Raw genomic sequence first — 20378 nt, 5'->3', positions numbered from 1 at the left:
AAAACAACAACTGGACCAGAACCAGAGGATTGTATACATGCATATATATATATATATATGAACGAGGCACTTGGCTTTAAATTTAATGGCCATCTGCTGCAGTGAGAAGCGCGAAAGAAGAAAAAAAGACAAAAGGAGATGAAACTGAAGAAAAAGAAGAACGATGACGCTTGAAGGAGTAATGAAAATACAGACAAAAAACACACACACACACAACAAGCAGAGATCTTCTTTTTTTTTTTTTTTTTTTATCTTTCTTTTATTCATACATTTGACATTATTTTGAACAAATTTTTGTGCTCGTTTATCTTCTGTCGATTTTGGCAGCATTAGGCTTTTTTGGGAGAAATGTAGCCCGCATGCTTGTAAGGTGAGCCTCATCTCCTCCTATCTCTTTTCTTTCTCTCTCTCTTTATTTATATATTCTGTACATGTGAAGAACGGAAGCGGGAACAATATCTTGGGAACGGTACTTACCCCTTGTGCCACACGTGTCCCCACTCTACCCGTTTCCCCCCTAACCCCAACGTCGGCACCATCCATGCAGCACCTTGACAACATGGAGGATCGCGTGGATGCACTACTGCGCCAAATAGCAAATGGCGCTGAGCGCCGGGATAAGATTGTGGAGGCGGTCTCGCAAGCTGTGGCCGACACCGGAAGTCTCTCGGCCTGCGTGGAGGATGTTCGTACGGTGTCGCGACGCATGCTGATTTCCTTTGTGGACACGAGTTCCGGTCTGGCACGCACTGTTGGTGTGAGTGCGTCGCTGGCGGAGCGGAGCTCACGGCGAGTGAAGCAGTTGGACATGTTGTTGCGTCGAGTGCGGGAAGCGCAGGTGGTGGCAAACTCGCTGCAGGAGATGCGGCACACGGTGGCAAGCGTGAATGAGACGATGCATTCCGGTGACTTGGAGCGCATCGTTGAGCTCATCCGTAAGTACGAGGAAGCGAACGTGAACCTCGGTGGCCGCGCTCCCCCTTCACTCCTACAGGATTATGATGATGATGATGATGATAATGGTGGCATGAAAGAGAATGTGAAGGGAAAAGAAGCGGATTACGCCAACGGTGAGGAGGTGGCGCCGAAGCAGCAGCAGCAGCAGCAGCAGCAACAACAATTGATGATGGTGGAAGATGGCAACAGGGACGCGACGTATCCTTCTCATTGTGCCGCAAACAAATCAAGAGAGAACAAGAACAGGGATGGAGACAATGATGCCAGCCATCCCCGTAATCATCATTTTGAGGCGGCGAGTATCATCGCCTCGGCACGTGAGTCGGCACGTGAGAAACTGTTAGAGAAATTTCGTGTTGCATCGCGTTCAAATGACAAGCTGACAATTATGCAAGCAACGCGTCTTTTGACGCAGCTGGGTTTTTCTGAGGAAGGCTGCTCTCTCTACTGCACATGGCTGTGTGAGCACACCATTGCCGCACTCAAGAAGATGGTTGACCGAGAACTGCGCAAGATGGACGACCCAACGGAAGCGGGCATGAGTCACCTTGGGCTTGTGTCCACCGTTCTTGACGCGGTTGTGGCCGCCTTTGAGAACGAGGAGGAGTTTATACGGGAGACGTTTGGAGACGCAGGGCTGTTGAAGTTGCTGACGGAGTTGCACTGCAAGTCCACCAGTCAGTGTGTGCCGGTGCTGAAGGACTTTTTAAAGAAGCGGCAGGAGGTACTGAGCTCTGTTACATCGGCCGGTGGCATCAATACAAACAGCAGCAGCAGCAGCAGCGGCAATGCGAGGGGTCAATTTCCTGCTGGCTCCGTGGAAGCCGCTGCCGGGTCGCCTGTTTTCCCCACGACTTCTTCTGCGGTCGCGGCCACCGTTGACCCGCGACGCACGGATCAAATATTGGAGGAAATGTCACATCTCGTGTCATGCTGTCATCTGTACTGGACGTTTGCTCAATCGAAACAGCAGGAATACATGCATGGCGTGGAGGCTACTGGGAAGCAGCATGAGCAACAGGAAGTGGTGGTTTCTGTGGATTCCTTGTGGTCCTCACGTGACAATCCTCTCATGAACACCGTACAGGAGATACTAGGGGTTTTTGTGCCTCTGCAGACACTGTACTTTGAGGCGGCATTTGAACAGGCCCTTCGACTGCAGATGGACGCGTTACATGCAGCCGCTAGAGAGGCGTTGATGTCAGGCACTGAAGGTGGCGGTGATCTTTCTGCGAGGAAACGTACTGGTGTCATTGTCCACAGCAGTAGTCATCATCATCATCATCACCAGAGTAGTAAAAAAAACGAGACGTACTCATCTCCCTCTGCAAAAAAGACGGCAAATTTTATGACTGGGCTTGCGGCGTTGTACACATCTACGGCGGCAGCGTCTGGTGGAGAAGACGAGGAAATGCCAGATGCCGCCATGGATCAAGTCTCCATCACACTCCCAGATGATGTATTCTTCTTCCTTCGCATCGCCCTGCATCGCGCGGTGAACACAAAATCCACACAAATTATCTCGGCTGTTTTTATTGCATGCATTGAACTTGTGCAGTCCAAACTGCTCCCTGTATTGCAGCTACAAACTACACTGCCGCCGGCAGCACAGCTGCAGCAATTGCAACAGCAGCGACAGGATTTTACAGTGCCGTCCCGCGTGCTGCGCTGGACCGTAGCGGCGCATTGCACCGCCACATACGCCAGAAAGCTTGCGGAAGAACTGCGTCAATTGGCACGCGAAAATTTCTCCGGGAAGGACCTGTTGCGCTTCACAGAGCAGGCGGAAGACATGGACGCGCTCTCGCGTGAACTGACGACATCTGTAGAGCAGTGGGTCGCCCGGTTCGCGGAAGTATGCTACCAGGTGCACCTCACATCACATCTTGAGCGTTTCTCTACCCTCTCATATAATCTGACGGAGGAGATGTTTTACCATTACGAACTGAGCGATCCGTGGGTGCAGGTCTGCGTTGCCGCGGCAGATGTCGTGTTAAGACCATTGGACGCGCATCTTGACACGCATTGCTTTGATTTGTTTCTCCTCGCGCTTGTGCGACGTGTTGTGAAGACGCTGTGGCAAGCCATTTTGCAGAAGTCGTTCAGCGGGTATGGGGCACTGCAGGTGGACCGCGATGTGCGCACCCTTCGCACTTTTTTTCTTGGACGCGCCCATGAACTGCAGCTGCGGGAGCCGTTCCTGCTCCTCACAAGCGCCACGTCACTGCTGCTGCTGGACAGCCCGAAGGACGCGGAGCAGGACGTGTACGAGGGACTTACAGCAGATGACAAGAGGCGTCTGTTGGGTTGTCGTTTGGAATTCAAACGTGCAGAGATTGAACGATTGCGTCTATGAGGAGGTCTTACTTTTTTTTTCCTGTGTGTGTGTGCGTAAGGAAACAAGAAGAAAAAGAAAAGGAGCGAAAAGGAAGCATGAAGAAGAAGAGGGAGGGAGAAAAAAGGGGGGGAAAAAAAAATAAATAGACGTCATTGCGCCTCTCTTTTTCCTCTTCTTTTTTTTTTTTTTTCCCCCCCCATTGCCACCTACATCTCCCCGTATATACATGCGTACATACACGGAGAGACACAGAAAAACGAAGAGACATATATGTATATGTTTGTGTGGTTGCATTTTCGTCATGATGTTCTTCTTCTCTTTTCTTTGATTGTTTATTGGATGCATTCAGTATATATATATATATATACAATTATAGAAAGATACATAGTAAAAAAAGGGGGGACACGAACCAGGCGACGAGGGGGGGGGGGAGGGGGTAATTCCACGTGTCTGACGTAGCTGTCCTTATTCCTCATTCTCATTGTTATAAATATTAATAATTGCTGTTAACATCGTCACGGTAGTTTAAACGACACACGCCTGGATATATATATATATACGTATTCTTCCAATCATATGTCTTACCATCGTAGCAACAGTGGCAGTAACCAAAACAGCAATCGAGGTGGTGCTGGTTTGCGGCGGCAACGATCTCCAAGCCCTGATGCACATCCTCAACACGCTTCCTACAACAGCGGCAGCGGCAGCGGCGGTGGTGGTAGTTACGGTCTCTCTCAATCTTATCGTTCCCAACCGCAACAACGTCGTCATTCACCACCACATCGGCCGCCGTTTCGCCGTCGACGGGAGGATATGCCGTACACCATTCCTGACATTGCCCCCAGACTTCATGTGCCGCACGAGTTACCGGTGGATGTCACGGCTTTTTTGGACCTCATTGCTTTTTACGTTGTTCAGGGTGGTCCGACCGCGGAGGAGGAAATTATGAAACGCGAGGAAAATAACAGTCACTTTGCTTTTCTTCATGCACCATGGAATGACCCGATGCAGTTGTACTACCGCTGGCGTCTTTACTCGCTGCTACAGGGTGACACACTCCTTAAATGGCGAACAGAGCCGTACCAAATTGAGCGTGGCAATGAGGCGTATGTGTGGGTGCCGCCGCCGGCAATCCCTAGTGGACCAGAGTGTCTTCTCGATGCATTCCAGGCCCACACGTCCGTATATAAAGGCAGTGATAAAAACAGGGACCTCAAAGTGAAGGAATCCCCGCAGCCTGTGCCATCTGCATCATGGTTGTCAAGAATGTCTGTGTCGGAAGGAGCCTTCTTTGTTACACTTGAGAAACCGGCGGCCGCGGAATGGCAGCAGCTTCTAAGAATGAAACACCACGTCACGGAGTTGGCGGCCCCTCATGGAATGCCGTTGGAGGAGCGAGTCAAGTCATTGACAGCAATTTTGCTTGACGGCGAACTCATTGCACAACGCATGGTGTTTGCGATTGAACATCAAAAAGCCGCGTTACATTTGTTAAGTCTTGTGCTTGACGAAGTGGTGCGGTTAGCGTATGATTCAGCCAAGCCCTTGCGTCCTACCGATGGGCATGACGATGAGGCCTCGCGTGGGACCTGCAGCCCCATGAATAGGAGTCATAGCGGTGATGTAGACAGCAGCCCGTGTGGCGATGAGGCCTTTTATGCCGCGGCGCGTTGTTGCATGTGCCTTTCCTATCTTTTTACGCTAAATGACATTGGCAATAACGGTGGGGCCGCACCTTTGACAGAGGAGGAGATAGTTGCCATTGCACCATCGTATGAGAAGCGCTGCAGCGGCACCTCAGCTACTCACAACGCCACCACTACGAAAGGCAACGATAACAACAATAGTAATAGTAACAGCAACAGTACTGGCGGTGGCACTGGTGGTTTAACGCTTGCCACAGGCTCAGAGGCACCGCATGCCGCAGCATCGATTGGTATGTCGACACACACATTGCCACTGAACATACCCCTGCCGGCATCCGCAGCCACAGGGACAATGATGCCGTCTTCTTTTTCTTCCTTGCGTCTACTGAACCGGGCGCTTGAGAAAATTATGCCTACGCTCATTGAAGCCACACTTTTTGTGGCACTTTGCACGGTGCAACAGTATGGCTCACTGTTAGTGGACAACGCCCGCGAAACTTCGCGGAGTTCGGCGAAACCTCCCGGTGCCGAAGAGCTTGAAGGCATTCTTCCACTTGACATCGACCAGGCAGCATACGTGCATGTGCAGGTCAAATTGTCCGCCGCGCGTGCAACGACGTCGGGCACGAATAACTCTACGAGCGGCACTGGAACGGCCACAAACTCCTCCTTATCGATGTCGGCGGCCCCGACAAAATGTACCCCTGCCTCCGCGGTGACTCATTTAAAGAAGGAAGAACGCGATGCTGTCTGCATGATTGCCATGTTACTCATTTCATGGTTGAAGCAGTTGTGCTCCTCATGGGCGGACGCTGATGTCATTGGAAACCGCTGCTGGAGTACGCTCCTGACGAAGTACGTTTACCTTCTTTCTCAGCCCATTGAAACGACATGAATACAGCTATGAGGCCATCACTGAGTGTGTAGAAGGGAACTGGAAAGGAAAAGAAACAGTTTTATCTGCGAGAGAGAAAGAGGGCGAGAGAAAGTGTGTGTGTGTGTGTCTGTGTCTGAACGTTGAAAATATCTTGGTGAAGATGAAAAAGGAAGGAATTGGGTTTTACGGGCGTTACTCTGGCATTTATGCATATTTATGTCAGAGAACTGCAAGAGAAAAACATGCCTACTTATATTGTTATGTGCACACACACACACACACACACACGCATGTACTCTCTTTATTTACCTCCCCTTTTTTTACGTGTATATTAGAAACCGATGGAGGCAGACCCGGTTACTTTTGATGACGCGCCACCTTCATTTGTGCGTTGTAAACGATTGAGTGAACGTGTCGCTAATGTTCTGCAATTTGGGCGGCCGCCATCGCGCGGTGCCTCCAGCATCAATCGCTTAGCACCCAACGCGAGCACTGCACCACCGTGTACTCCACCACGTGCAATAAGAAAAACCCCTCAAGGAACCACCACCCGACGCTCGGCGTCAACGGCTTTGGTGTTGTTGGCCCCTCCAATTGATAAATTAATTATCGGGACGCATGACGTTGCCACGCAGCATGGGGAGTTACAACCATTAAAACATCAAAAGCAAGCATTGCCGAGGAATGACACTCACATACATTCAGTCCATGTACCGAGAGGCTTAAAGGACTTCATAGCTGCACCTGCGTCTTTGCCAGTCACGAGCGATCAAGCAAACCACAATAATTGTTTCCCTTCTCCTTCCTCTTCCTTTGTTTCCACTGCCTTAACAGCTGAGGCATTCTGTAGAAGTGCATCGCAGCACTCCCGCGGGAAACAGATGTCGCAACCACACCAACCCCAACAGGAGGGAAGCCCCGGTATTTTGTCGAGTCAAATGACACCTTTAAGTTTGCGGAAGTTGTCATGTGGCGATTCATCGTGTACAGGTGAACTGGCTGTGTTAGAGAGAACATCAGGAGGAGGGGAACGAGGAGAAATCAATTTGATGCAATACGCGACCAAATATGTCGTCCCATGTGTGATGGAGGAGGAAGAAGAAGAAAAGGAGATGTCTGGTCCCCCGTTTCAACAAGAAGAATACGAAGAAAAGCGACATGTTTCTCATCAACAAATAATGGAGACAAAATGTGACGACAGCAGGATTTGTCCCATACCTTCAACCTCTTTCTTGGATGGTGCAACGCCTCCCACAGACGTGGAGACCGATGCGTTCCAGACGCGGAGGTCTGTCTTTCGTCCAACGTCGTTTTTGTCACCTCCATACGAAAAATGTGATGTCACAACACTATTGGTAGTGGCTAAGGGCGGGTTGAGTGTAAGTAGCAGCGAGAACTATCACCACAACAAGAAGAGCCATGCAGGTGAAATGGGCATGAAACTTACCCTTGGGCCGCTGCTTGTTCGTGTGTTTGTGCCTCAAACCATGTTGGAGGAGACGACTGTACTTGACCTCAAGATGGAGGTGGAGCGTCACGTTGATATTGCCGCCGCACAACAGACGTTGAGAGCCGACGGTGTAGTGCTGTTGGATGAATTGCCGCTCTCCTTCTTGGATCCCTCGACAGTTCTCTTCATGGATGTAGAGTTCCCCTCGGAAGACAGGAGGGAAGAACATTCAAGGTGGAGGAATAGGCATGCGGTGCCGCAGACGGATTCCCCACCTGCACTGCAGCAGTGTGAGGCATCTTCGTTGTCATCACCGCCTGTTTGTGATGCTCTGTTAGAGCAGATGGAGAAGTTTATGCGAGCTCCGGTGAAGCAACCACACGTAGCGTCGGAGAAATCTGCCATCTTCTCCTCCGCCGCCTCCCCCGCAGATGCTTTACGTCCAAAGATATTAAAATTCACGGTGAGTCCGACAACCCACTCAACAACGATGAAGGCTCCTCATGTGACGCCCGTCATTGTTAACGCCAATAGTAGTCATCAAGCGGTTTCTCTGGAGAATCTTCAGGGTGGCAATTGCATGGAGACGGCTAATGATACGGACAACGCTGATGATGATGACGATGGGATGAAACATGAGAGGAAGAAACAGTACACGGCAGATGTCACCGCCATTTTCCAACCCCAAGGCATGGCAGTCCCTTCCAGCAGCGTATTGTCTGGTGTTGGTTCGGCTATGCACAGAGACACTGCGGGTGCGGATTCCATTTTATCTAAAAGACCATCTGTGAATTCGCATGGGTTGCTGGAGGACGCCATGGCACGAGCGCAGCAACAGGTGGAGTTGTTGTCATGGCTTTTTAGTAGATCTGGTCACTCCGGTAAACGAAGCGGTGGTCATTCTCTGAGCGGGAACGTAAGAAGAGAGTAAAGAGAAAAAAAAAAAAAAAAATACAAATGGAAAGAGAAGAAAAGAAAAGAGGGGTGAAGTGGGGAGGAGGACCTCAAGAAGGCGAAGAAATATATATTTTTATATAAATGTGTGCGCGTGTACGTGTACGTGTATATTATATTATATGATAGGGCGCTTTTTTTTGTGCCTTTTTGCTACTTGTGTGTATTTGAGAATTGATGCCTGCCTTTCCTTTTATTATTTATTTATTTATTTATTTATTTATTTATTTATTTATTATGTATTCTTCTGTGTGTGTATTTTTATTCATGTACACTTCCCACGAACGGATTCTCCATCTTCTTCTTTTTTTTTTCTTCATTTTTGTTGTTGCCATCACCACCGACATTCTTGTCTATCCCCGTAAGGAGCTGGAAGGTAGCAAGAGTCCACCATACATACACATAGAAGAAGAAGAAGGAAAAAAAAAAAAAAAAACAACGCCGACAACAACAAAGAAACTGTGGGGTGTGCGTTTGTGTGTGTGAGGAAATATTATAATTGGCAACAGCAATAATAATAATAATAATAATAAGGGATTATTATTTATTTATTTTATTTATTTATTTATTTATTTATTGGATTCCATCAATGGTGCAGGATGTGGTAGTGGAGAAGGAATTTTTCCCAGATCCCGTTAAGAGGCATAGAAATGAAATCTTTTCAATCGATGTAAATGATATTATTTCCTCCAATGATGGTGGCGGATACATTTTAAAAAGTCCATTTTATCATCCAAAACCAAAGGGTTTTACATTCCTTGAGATGACTTCTAAAACAGCATCTGGGAAACTTAAATTAGCATCTTCCTTTTTATTTGCCATCATGTCGGTTGGTATTATGATGCTTACAAAAATTATTCTTACAGAATTTAATTTTCATTGTTTTATCTTTGTTGGTTTTCTACAATACCTCACAACGATGGATGTATTACTTCTACGACGATGTATAGGTTCTATCAATTTCCCATTGAAGGGATTTATACGCATTGTCCTTGTGGAACTTTTTCCACTCCCTATGGTATTTATGTTTAATACCCTTAGTGGTCTTGGGGCAACGCAATCATTGAACATGCCACTGTTTGTCCTACTGCGTCGCCTTTCTATTTTTTTAACACTTCTTGGGGAAGTGATATTCTTAAGTTACAATCACGGATGGGAAACACGTGTTGCCATTATTCTTATGATTATCGGGGCTTTTATCGCTACGAGCTTTGAGGTGCGTGCACCGGTCCGTGGAATTGTGTTTGTACTTTTTAACGATATCTTAACGGCATTGAATGGAATTTTGACACGTGTAAAAATGGATGAAAACCGATTTAGTTCTGAAGGTATTATGTTTTACACAAATGCCTTTGCAGCATGTTGTACGGGAATTATGTTATTGTTTGATTTCCGATGGGAACGGACGGATTTAATGCATTTTGATGGTTGGACTCCCGTATTTATTACGTTTCTTATCCTCAATGCCTTTTCTGGATTTGGTATTACATATGCGACGTATCTTTGTACAAAACTTAATTCTCCATTAACCGTATCTATGATTGGTGCTGGGAAAAATGTCTTTACATCATATGTTGGCATGTTATTTAGAGATTATACCTTTTCTATACCTTCTTTTATTGGAATAAATATCTCTGTTTTGGGTTGCCTTTTATACAGCCATCGTGAGTTTATGCGTATCATGCGACGGCAGGAAGATGGGGACCTGACGCATTCAGAACAACAGTGTGTGGCAAAGAGGGAAAATCCATGAGACATCCACAAGAGAGAGAGAGAGAAGAAAAAAAGAAAAAGGGAGGAGCTTTTCTTTTTTTTCTTTGTGTGTGTGTGTGGTACATGTGGGCCAATGGCAAGAAATATTTATATATTTATATATTTAATTAAATATATAAATACGTGAATGACTAAATTGAAAGTATTTGTGTAAAAGAAGTACAAAAAGAAAACGTCATTATCTTTTTTATTTATTTATTTATTTATTTATTTATTTATGAATTAAATCCAATATTATAAATAAATTAAAAATGAAGGAAATACAAATACATACATACAGGTGAAATATTATTATTAGTTATAATTGTGACTACAGTTTGTTATTTTATGCATCTAATGGAAACATTTTATTTACTGGTGGCAAGAGAGAGAGAGAGAGAGAAGAAAACAACAATAAATGAATAAATAATGACGTTTTTTTTTTTTTTCTCCTTCTGTTTTAAATATATATATTTGTTTATGTATTTATTTGTTTACATTTCTTTGTTCTGCGTTTTTGTCACGGTCCGCCGAGAGGCAATGCGTGTGTGTGTGTGTGTTTGATGCGTTTTTTTTTTGTTTTGTTTTTCCTTTTCTTTTAATCCTCTTGTTGTTATCGCAGCCTTAACCCCCCCCCATTTTGCTGCCTTTGTTGTTGGACCCCTTTCCCTTTCCCCTGTTCTTATTATTTATTTATTTATTTATTTATTTTGCTTTTTGATGTGTTAGTTCTTCTCTCAACAAAAGCCACACCACATCCCCCTCCACATAAATAAATACACAAACAGAGAGGGAGAGGGAGAGAGGGAGAGAAGGAGTGAGAAAACAACGACAACAACAGAAAAAGGAAAAAAAAAAAAAAAAGAAAATAATTGTGGTGTGTTACTGCGGGCTTGCGGTCAAAGACGGCAGTGTACTGCCGCCGCTGCCGCTGCCTTCACCATCTTCGGGTACAGCAAGAGAAGTGAACAGAGGACAGTGAAGGGGGAGGGAATTTAAACGGTCACACCCTTTGCTTTTTCTTATTATTATTATTATTTGCGTCAAGGTGACTCAGCGTGCACCTACCTGAAGTGTTTTTTTAATAAATATAAATATATATATATATATATATTTAAACACTTGTTTACCACTGGGGTGTGGTTGGACGGTGTCGACATACAAAAATACAGAGAGAGAGAGAGAGGGAGGGAGAGGGAGAAACGGGGGAGGGGCGGGGGAAGAGAAATCAATAGAGAGAATAGGGGAATTAGTATTATTTCTTGGAAGGGACGTTTGTCTGTGTGTGTGTTTAAAAGGGGGAGAAGAAGAAGGAGGAGGGTGATGGGAAAAGCGGAGGGCATTCGTATTTTTTTGCGAATTCGCCCGGCTGCGGGGGGCGGTCTATCGCGGCCCCCCTTCAACAACAGCGGTGGGGGGGTGGAGCAGGGCACCTACGCTGTCGATCACACCTTCGACCTCTCCACCGTACACTTCCACGTGGACCGCCGCCTGGAGACGGATGTTGTGAACAACACAAGGGAGGACTATCGTTTTACCTTCCGGCGGGCCTTTGAGCCAAGTGCGACGCAGGAAGAGGTGTTTAACGTCGTTGCAAAGGACTGCGTCCTGGCGGCACTAGACGGCTACAACAGCACCATCTTTGCCTACGGGCAAACTGGCAGCGGTAAGACGTACAGCATCACAGGTGGTGCGGAGAGTTACGAGGATCGCGGCATTATTCCACGGGCGTTGGCGCTCATCTACGACGAGGTGGCGCGGCGGCAGCGGGAGTGTACATGGAGCATCGCTGTGTCGTACCTGCAGATATACAATGACAAGGGGCAGGATTTACTCAACCACGGCCGTGACGCGCGGCGGTTGGAGGATCTGCCGACGGTGACGATTCACGACGGAGACGAGGAGGAAATGCTGCTGAAGGGGCTTGCACAACACGGGGCACCGAATGTGCAGGAGGCGCTTAACCTGCTATTCCTCGGCGACACCAATCGACTCTACTGTGAGACACCAATGAACAAGACGTCCTCGCGTTCGCACTGTGTCTTTACGATTTACCTCGAGGCACGCGCCCATGGTTCTTCTGTCGTGCGTCGTTCGAAGTTAAATCTTGTCGACCTCGCCGGCAGCGAGCGCGTGGCGAAGTCGGGGGTGAGTGGGACGGTGCTGACAGAGGCAAAACACATCAACCTCTCCCTGCACTATCTGGAGCAGGTCATCATGGCTCTCAGCGAGCAGGCAAGTGGTAGACGCGAGCACGTGCCATTTCGTAACTCCTTTATGACAATGGTGTTACGTGACTCACTAGGGGGGAACTGCCGCACAAGTATGCTTGCCACCGCCCATCCCGCAACGGAACACCTGCCAGAGACGATCAGCACCTGTCGATTTGCGCAGCGCGTTGCGATGATTCGACAGGATGCACACATCAACGAGGAAGTGGATCCACAGCTCTTATTGCGGAAACTTAAGGTAGAGTTGCAGCAGCTACGGGATCAGCTGGCTTTTTACACAAAAGACGGGGGCGGTGCACCGGATCGTGAGCTCAGCGATGATGAGAGGCAGCGGTGTCAAGAGATGGTGCGGCGGTATGTCTTAGAAACCAGCAACGATGGACGTATTGAAGGGTTTGAAGGGGATTTGGCACGCATTTATTATTGTTTTGATGTGATGAAACGCATGTTAACAACCGGCGGTCATACGGCCGGGCATCGTTCTGGGTTGACGGACGGTGGCGGGGGAAGTTTTAGCGAGTCTGCGGGTGCCCCGCCCTCACAACAACAAAAACAGCAGGAAGAGGAGGAGGAACAGAAAAGGTTGGATGTCTACCGTGCCCGTATCGATGCACTAGAGTTAAGTCTACAGCAGAAGGAGAATGAGATGAATATGCTCTTTGGTGTCTTGCAGAAGGCACAACGGGCCCAGTTTAACGCAGAGACGCAGACCGGCCCTACCGCAAATACATCGTATAGCCTTAGCGGCAACAATGCCAACACTTTTAGTAATAATACCAGTACCACCAATAGAGACTCGCATACATCCGCAATGCTGCAAGAAGGGAATTTATTTTCATCACCCATACCGCAGCAGGTGCTTGAAAACGGGATTCATGGTGCCGTGGGTTTGCATCGTCGTGTGTTGCACGATCGACTTGATGCGGCGCAGGCTACAGCCGTCGATGAATTTTTCCGCAAACAGGCACAACTCAACGAGGTGTATGACCTTTCCGCCCTCACGGATGCAGACCTTTTAAAGGACCGCGCGACTGCCTTTGAGGCCTTTCATCGTTCCTACCGCCACTGTGCGGAGATGGAAGGCAATAAGCGTGAGCTGAAGCAGCGATATGACACATGCAAAGCCACCGCCCGGCAACTGAATGATGCTGTAGACCGCATCAAACACCTGAAGGCGAATATTCAGCGCCTACGTGCGGAGCGGGCGTTACAGGGTGTTGAGGAGGTGGATGATGCGGAACGTGCCTTGCTAGAGGAGCTGACAGCAACGAAGGCGGCATACAATGATTTTGCCACCTCTTTACGGCGACAAAAGGAGGAGATTGACGCCATGCATCTTTTTATGAAGCGGTCGCAGGAGCAACTGACGAGAGACTTTGAAGAATGGCTGCAGATTCGACAGCAGCAGCTCGCCATGGTAAGGAATGGGGGCGGGAACGGCATCCCTAAGAACGGTAGCACACAGCTCATGACAACAACATCCGCATCAACGCCCATTTCCTCGTCGTCTCCCGCAAGTCAAAATCTCCTGAAACATTCGAACTCTATGCCGATACAATCTTCACAACAACAACAACAGCAGCAGTCGCTGCGGCTTGTCATGTCATTGTCGAACGTGCCGTCGGAACTCCCGCCACTGCGGGAGGAAGTCATGAGTTCTGCACGGGGTTGGACTGGTGGAAATTGGCCACCCACAAATAGGGCGACAGGCAACAGTGGAGAAGCCAACAACGGTGGTTCGGCGTCCCCGTTGTTGGCCGCTGTCTCAATGGACCTTCTGCAGCCGCATCCTGTCACCGCACCGCCATCCGTTAGGCCGGAGCGAGCATCGCCGCCCATCCCAACACGCCGCGTACCACTCAATCCACTTGCATCACCCAGCCGCGCCCCGCTGGGAACTAATAGCTGGACGGGGAGGGATGCGTTCACTTCATCGTCGTCGTCGATCTTGGGTCAGTCAGGGTCAAACAACGAGGTTCCAAACCCCTACGCCCCAGAACATCGTTCCACAGGGGACGCTGCTGCAGATAAGCAACTCGCCGCCTTGTATAGGGCACGTGATTCAATGCGCCAAGAATTCAAATTTTAAATGTCCCCCTATTTTTTTTTGTTGTTGTTTGTTTTTTTCAAGAAGGAAAAGTCAAGAGGATTTAAAAAAAAAAAAAAAAAAAAAAAACGGAACGAAAGGAAAAGAGCCTTCAATTTAATGCCGTATGGATTTGGATTTGTATATGCATGCGGTTTACTTGCTTTTTGTTTGTTTTTGTTTTGTTTTCCTTGTTGACGTTTTTTTGAGTTGTTGTATATATATATATATTATACACACATATTATATCATTTACTGTTTTCTATGTACCTTGTGAAGGACGGTTTGTATTTGCTCTATGCGTGAATACATAACTAAAAATAAATATATATTTATATATTTATTTATAAATATTTATATATTTATTCATTTCTTTCTTGGTGCGGGAATCATGCATGTGGGTTTTGGTGTGAACTGTTTCTTGAATACCGGTGGCGTTATGTGTGTTTTTATTTTATAAATGGCTATAAAATTTTCTATAGATAGAAGGATGGTGCCGTGTGTGTGTTTGTGTGTGTGTGTGTTTGTAGGGAAGGGAGGAAAGATGCGCAGTACATAACAGTGAAGTAAACGCATGTATACATTTGACGCGGACGGTGCAAATGTGCGTAGTGTATCTTTGACTTGTGTAAAATAAAAATAAGAAAAGGAAAATGAGAGAGGGAGAGAGAAGGATAAATGTACGCCATCGTCCTTCCCTAATCTGTTTTTTATTCTTTTTTTCTCTCTTTCTCACATGCTCCCTCTTTGCCGTTGGCGGTGGGGTTTTTTTTTTTTTTTTTTTTTTTAAGGAAAATCACAAGGAATTTCGTAGGAGCAGGGCAAAGGGGAGGGGACATCAACAAACAACAGGTGAAAATGCCCCCCAAAATGCGGCGGTGGGTTCTTGAGGATCCAAACAACACATGGAATCATCAGCTCATGCAGGCATCTTTGCGGTACAGTCTCACGGATGCGGAAGCGCTGCTTCAAAACGGTGCGGACCCCGTAGGGGCCTGTGAGGCGGTGCCGTTTTATAAGGAGCCACTTCCTCCGCTTATCGCACTGCTGCTTCAAGGCCGTTACACCGCCGAGTCCGTGGCGATGATGAAATGGCTCCTGGAACACGGTGCATCGGTATCGCAGTTTATTCCGTTGGAGGGGAAGGACTTGCAAACGAGCCCTGGTGAAAATGGAACAATTCTACACTTGTTTGTGCAGTTAGGACAACCCGCATTTTTATTGGATTTGCTTATTCTGGTGGGTGAACCGAGGCCTGTGCCGGGATCGATACAGAAGCGTCTGCCACGTCCCGATCGACCGATAACACCAGGGATGTCGACATTTACGGTTGGTACGGGTGCCAAGGGATCCGCGACGCGAGGGACTCAGGGCAGCTCTTCAGGAAATAGTGGAAAACGCGGCGCACGTTTATCACGCATGACGACAGATGCCGCTGCATTGCTAGCGTCAAATAATTTTGTGGATCCAGCTTTTCACTTGACTGGAAATGTCATTGATTTTGAGGCCCGTACGTCTGTGAATGGCTGGACGGCGATGGATCTCGCCCTACGTTGTGGGGACGCGACAATGGTGCAGTTACTTCTATACTATGGTGCGCCAGGCGTGTTTCATCGTCTTGTGAACGGCAGTCAGACTGCACTGGCACGTGCCTGCACGACGGGTGACAAGGAACTTGTGGAACTCCTGCTGGATGCAGGTGATGCGATTGGGCAGATATCACTGGATGGCCGCTACACGTTAATTCACTACGCAGCAGGGCAACCTGCCATTCTTGATGTGTTGCTGGCACGTGGCCTCTCGATTGATGCGGTAAATGCGCTGGGTGAAACCGCTCTTGTCTCTCTCATTTGTTACGGGCAAGGTAACAATGGAGAGCATGCCATCCGTGAGACCCCACGGTCATCGGATGCCGCGAAACTGGCGGCGCTACCAACACCGGCATTGCTGAATTATATTTTAACACCCATGCCCCCAATTGCTGCGCCGCCCATCAAGCAGGTAAGGTCAGCGAGTTCAACGAGCGCTGGAATTGGGATGGATATGGACTTCCCACGCATGACACATGAAGCTGACGCATGGTGGTACTTTGCATCAAACTGCAGCACATGGACGATGATACAGAATTTGTGTGACCGTGGTGCGGATGTACACGGCGATGCACCGGAAGAGGAAGAAGAGAGGCTGGAGGAACGTTCAGTGAATAACCGTTGCAAGGGGTCTGGGGTGGGAAGGCAACTGTATTTAAATCCCTCATCTAGCAGCAGTCAGTTGCCATCGGAGCAAAGTGGAAGCTCGACCAACGTGCGTTTCAATAACAGCTTGGCGGGGATGAGTGCGATGGAAATCCATGCGGAGGGCCAGATGAACGAGAAGGATATGACCGTACCCGGCATGCAATTTGTTACACACCTGACTCCGTTAATGCATGCCATTGTGGCATATCATCCGGAATTGATTCGTCGGCTTGTCGTTGAGTTCCATGCGGATCCTATGGTTCGAGATGCAAAAGGGGCATGTGCATTACATTACGCCGCCATTGCGCGAAATCCAAGTGTAATGGAATTATTTTTATCCCCACTTGTGATTCCAGGACATGCAAACTTTGATATCAATGCACAAGACTGTCTTGGGCGTACGCCGCTGCATTATGCTGCGGCATGTGGCAACAGCGGGGTTGTACGTGCGTTACTGAAATCATCTTCGTCGTTGATTGCCGGAAGGATGGATTACGCGGGGCGAACACCACTTCATCTCGCTGTTTTGGCAGGTGAGGCAAACGTCGTGGAGCTTCTTTTGCGGTACGGCGAGACGGTCGCGACGGAGACACAAAGTACGGTATCGGCTGTATCCACAAGGAAGAAATCCGTCATTACAAAGCGAAAGGCCCGACAGCCATCGATAAATGAAGTAAATGTCCCTGATCATGCCACGGTGATAGATGTGGAGGCGGAGGACAGGTTGGCCAGTCAAACAGCACTTGAAATGGCGGTTTACGTTACACGTGATGCAGAAATCGCCCGCCTACTACTCACATTGGGGTACGCCTCTGCGCGACGTCCCAGCGGTCTGCCTACAGGCGGTTCTCTTCTCCATCGTGCGGTGGTGGATGGAACGATGGATATTCTGCTGCTTCTGCTGGAAAACTATGCCGATCCAAATGAGTTGGATAACTTGGAGCAAACCACGTTGCATCTTGCAACTCAATCAAATCTTCCGCAGGCATGTGAAATGGTACGTGAGTTACTGCGCTTTGGTGCGACACCGGAGGCACGGAGTGGATGCACATTAGAAACCCCTATTCTTATTGCCGCTCGTCGTGGGGATGCGGGCATGTTAGATCTTCTTTTGCATCAACAAGAGGAGTTTAGCTCCGGGAGACCATTGCTCTTTCATGGGGCGAAAGGAGCGCAACGGGAACGCATGCGTCATAGTTCACGTTCTCGCCCGAACGCGTCGTCGCCGTCGAATCGCCGCAATGGCCGACAACAGCAGAAACAGGCTCCAACCACACAGTCATCAGTACGTCGCGGTCGGCAGAAGCAACAACAACCTACAGTTGGGAACACTTCACTGTCCTCCGATTTGAATGATAACTCCATCCTTGGCGTTGCCGCCAACAACAGCAACAGCAATATCAACCCCATTGGCGGTACGGACCTCCGAGGAAGACATTCCACTACCCCTATATTAGTGCCTGGTTCCACGACGGCGGAGGTTGGGGAAAGTTTCAGTGGGAATATTGAATCTGAGGGGCAGAAAATACAACTGTTAAAACCACAACACTTGCTACTTACAGATGGTCGAGTGCGTACGACGCTGCATTATCTCTGCGCACACAACGAGGCATCAAAGCAGGCCGTGCTGCTGCCCATTATCCAAGAAATTTTGGGGTGTTCGATTGCGCCTACGCTGGTGCTACAGTTGGACGGCGACGGTCGGCTTCCTCTTCACGACGCCTGTAGCGCCGGTTACGCCGCGGCGGTTTTTGAGCTGCTTAAGTGCGATGATGGGAGCTGTGCATTTCAGCTGGACTCACGTGGGTGTCTTCCGCTTCACTACGCCGTGTTGGCCAACGACGCGGCCAGTATCACGGCACTTGTACAAAGCGTTGGTGTATGGCTGCCATGCACTCTTAAGGGCAGCACATGTGCAATGGATGATGATCGCCTGTTCCCCATTACCGATCGTATTCTGCAGCAAGGCCCACATTTTAAAAATCATCATGAACAAGGCGACATTCAAATGCCGTCGCAACAATACCCACACCGTCACGGCGTGAACCCACTTAGTGGGGTCGCTCGCTGCAATAAGTGGATCAACACTCCCTGGGAATACTTGAATGTGCCTGATGATATGGGTCGGACGCCAATGTTGCTCGCCGCAGAGTTGGGTCATTTGAAGGCCAGTAAGGCTCTGATGCAATGGATGCAAGTATGTTCCAAATAAAGACATTATTAATTGGATAATTGCCACTTCCATATTTAACCCTCAGAAGACCTGTGTTTATTTATTTATTTTATTTTTTGGTTCTTTTTGACGCGGATTGCTCTTAATTCTTTGATGACGGAATCGGCGTCGTTAGGGATGGGATACACACAGGAAGAAGGGAAGATGGAACCAATGTAAGTATGACACTTTTTATTTCCGCTTTAATGAATGAAGAATGTAAATTAGATCCAAGAAACACAGGAAAAAAGTGTATATATATATACGGAGAAAGAGAGAGGGAGAGAGGGAGGGGGGGAGAACGGAAGACCGTTTCTACATGCACACACAAACACGCTCTATAAATATGCCTTTACATTGTAACTTTGTAATGTAAATGTGTCATTATTATTATTTGACTGGATTTTGTTTATTTGTTACCTTTCTTTCTTTCTCTGTATATATGTATGTATGTATGTGTGTGTGTGTATGTGTATTTTGCCTCACGTCACAGCGGCACTTCCTCAAAAGTATAACTGTGTTGCATAATTCATTAAAATAAGTATTTAGGAGTGTATAAAGTCCATTATTCACCACCACCACTAATACCACTGGAACGGAAAGGGAGGAAATGGGAGTTGGGCAGAGTCGGGAGTTGCTCGGGAAGGTTAGTGATGAGCGCGTGTTCATTTGCACCAATCGTGAGGAGTTGATTGCACTGTTAGCGAATTTACAGAAGGCGCTTCCGCCGGAAACAGATGAAGGTTGTGTAGATGAAATGAAAGACCAATACCCGGAAGGAGAGGAAAAGGAAAAAGAGGGGGAGAGATTGGATGAGACGACGGATAAGGCAGCGGCTCATGTCCCTGTGGAAGCGATTCATATTCCCAATCATTACCTCGGCGATGACGGATTTCTCTTAGGGCATCCTGAGGTGTTGCAATCACTTGCCGCCAGCACCGCACTGCGCTCACTTGACGTTGGCTACAACGCCCTTAGTGCCCGTTCGGCTGAGGCACTTGTTGGTGGTCCCGGCACACCACCGAATCTGCAGTCGCTGAATCTCGCCGGCAACCACATGGGGCCTGCGGGATGCAAAAAAATTGCCGAATTTCTCGCCAAGAACCCCCCGCTTCGTGAGCTTTCGCTCTTTCATAATGGCCTGTACGATAGCGACGTAGAGCCGATCCTACGTGCACTTAGCGAGAACACACATCTACGGTTTCTTAACCTGGACTGCAACTTCCTTACGGGGGAATTCCTGCGGGTGCTGCTTGAGGTGCTGCAGTCCAACACAACCCTTGCCGTTGTTTGGTTTGACGGACCATACCACCCAGACACATTGGAGCCGATGCGTCCGGCGTCATCTGTAGAGTTGATTCCAGGTGAAGAAGACACATCCGCAAGTGCACGGTTTTTGCTGCGGAAAAGATTATTGCGCGCGGATCTTGCAGGGCGGCCACCTTTTCCGGCCAATCTCGTGCGGGAAGTGGAGGTCATCCTTGCCCCACGGCGAGCGGCCTACTTGGTGGAGTTAAAAGCGGATGAAGAGGCTGAGGCGAGAAGAATAGCAACAGCAGAGGCTGCTGCAGCTGCAGCCCAAGTCGCACGGCGTCTCAAGGATGCCGCATGTTGGCAATAGGCGATCAACAACAAAGG

General features: G+C 48.3%; 6 protein-coding genes and 1 pseudogene across 6 annotated transcripts, besides 38 other annotated features; all 7 read left to right on the top strand.

Moving 5' to 3' along the window:
* Positions 1–1455: part of a sequence feature (heterozygous, non-Esmeraldo-like haplotype) that runs on past the window's edge.
* Positions 33–59: a microsatellite.
* Positions 115–161: a sequence feature (CT-rich).
* Positions 229–261: a microsatellite.
* Positions 542–3313, top strand: Tc00.1047053506793.70 (hypothetical protein, conserved; the record flags this gene model as incomplete). The annotated part of the gene is made up of 1 exon (XM_807334.1): positions 542–3313. The coding sequence occupies one exon, from the start codon at positions 542–544 to the stop codon at positions 3311–3313; it is 2772 nt and encodes a 923-aa protein (XP_812427.1).
* Positions 995–1025: a microsatellite.
* Positions 1089–1119: a microsatellite.
* Positions 1456–1622: a sequence feature (haploid, non-Esmeraldo-like haplotype).
* Positions 1623–3556: a sequence feature (areas merged during assembly that could not be assigned to a particular haplotype. This can correspond to areas where the two haplotypes were merged or to regions with more than two copies in the genome that were merged during assembly.).
* Positions 1723–1745: a microsatellite.
* Positions 3356–3433: a sequence feature (CT-rich).
* Positions 3557–4369: a sequence feature (haploid, non-Esmeraldo-like haplotype).
* Positions 3872–5836, top strand: Tc00.1047053506793.60 (hypothetical protein, conserved; the record flags this gene model as incomplete). The annotated part of the gene is made up of 1 exon (XM_807333.1): positions 3872–5836. The coding sequence occupies one exon, from the start codon at positions 3872–3874 to the stop codon at positions 5834–5836; it is 1965 nt and encodes a 654-aa protein (XP_812426.1).
* Positions 4370–5951: a sequence feature (heterozygous, non-Esmeraldo-like haplotype).
* Positions 5952–6064: a sequence feature (areas merged during assembly that could not be assigned to a particular haplotype. This can correspond to areas where the two haplotypes were merged or to regions with more than two copies in the genome that were merged during assembly.).
* Positions 6065–6083: a sequence feature (haploid, non-Esmeraldo-like haplotype).
* Positions 6084–6109: a microsatellite.
* Positions 6084–6932: a sequence feature (areas merged during assembly that could not be assigned to a particular haplotype. This can correspond to areas where the two haplotypes were merged or to regions with more than two copies in the genome that were merged during assembly.).
* On the top strand, positions 6160–8199 carry Tc00.1047053506793.50 (hypothetical protein, conserved; the record flags this gene model as incomplete). The annotated part of the gene is made up of 1 exon (XM_807332.1): positions 6160–8199. The coding sequence occupies one exon, from the start codon at positions 6160–6162 to the stop codon at positions 8197–8199; it is 2040 nt and encodes a 679-aa protein (XP_812425.1).
* Positions 6933–7164: a sequence feature (areas merged during assembly that could not be assigned to a particular haplotype. This can correspond to areas where the two haplotypes were merged or to regions with more than two copies in the genome that were merged during assembly.).
* Positions 7165–20378: a sequence feature (heterozygous, non-Esmeraldo-like haplotype).
* Positions 8199–8249: a sequence feature (T-rich).
* Positions 8287–8308: a sequence feature (AT_rich).
* Positions 8419–8459: a microsatellite.
* Positions 8733–8755: a microsatellite.
* Positions 8763–8800: a microsatellite.
* Positions 8812–9975, top strand: Tc00.1047053506793.40 (UDP-glucuronic acid/UDP-N-acetylgalactosamine transporter, putative; the record flags this gene model as incomplete). Its single annotated transcript, XM_807331.1, has 1 exon — positions 8812–9975. The coding sequence occupies one exon, from the start codon at positions 8812–8814 to the stop codon at positions 9973–9975; it is 1164 nt and encodes a 387-aa protein (XP_812424.1).
* Positions 10077–10117: a sequence feature (AT_rich).
* Positions 10182–10214: a microsatellite.
* Positions 10226–10248: a sequence feature (AT_rich).
* Positions 10660–10685: a microsatellite.
* Positions 10762–10796: a sequence feature (CT-rich).
* Positions 10816–10843: a microsatellite.
* Positions 11059–11088: a microsatellite.
* Positions 11145–11175: a microsatellite.
* Tc00.1047053506793.30 (kinesin, putative) lies at positions 11298–14294 on the top strand (the record flags this gene model as incomplete). The annotated part of the gene is made up of 1 exon (XM_807330.1): positions 11298–14294. One exon carries the CDS (start codon positions 11298–11300, stop codon positions 14292–14294), a length of 2997 nt encoding a protein of 998 aa, XP_812423.1.
* Positions 14358–14381: a microsatellite.
* Positions 14617–14667: a microsatellite.
* Positions 14790–14819: a microsatellite.
* Positions 15057–15079: a microsatellite.
* Tc00.1047053506793.20 (hypothetical protein, conserved) lies at positions 15150–18740 on the top strand (the record flags this gene model as incomplete). The annotated part of the gene is made up of 1 exon (XM_807329.1): positions 15150–18740. The coding sequence occupies one exon, from the start codon at positions 15150–15152 to the stop codon at positions 18738–18740; it is 3591 nt and encodes a 1196-aa protein (XP_812422.1).
* Positions 18797–18819: a sequence feature (AT_rich).
* Positions 19014–19040: a microsatellite.
* Positions 19176–19216: a microsatellite.
* Positions 19351–20378, top strand: Tc00.1047053506793.10 (annotated as a pseudogene; the record flags this gene model as incomplete).

The sequence above is a fragment of the Trypanosoma cruzi genome, genomic scaffold (genome assembly GCF_000209065.1).
Source record: "Trypanosoma cruzi strain CL Brener 1047053516737 genomic scaffold, whole genome shotgun sequence".
In the NCBI taxonomy this organism is placed as follows: Eukaryota; Euglenozoa; class Kinetoplastea; order Trypanosomatida; family Trypanosomatidae; genus Trypanosoma; species Trypanosoma cruzi.
Note: the sequence above shows the minus strand (reverse complement) of the source record. Positions and strands in the feature narration are given on the sequence as shown.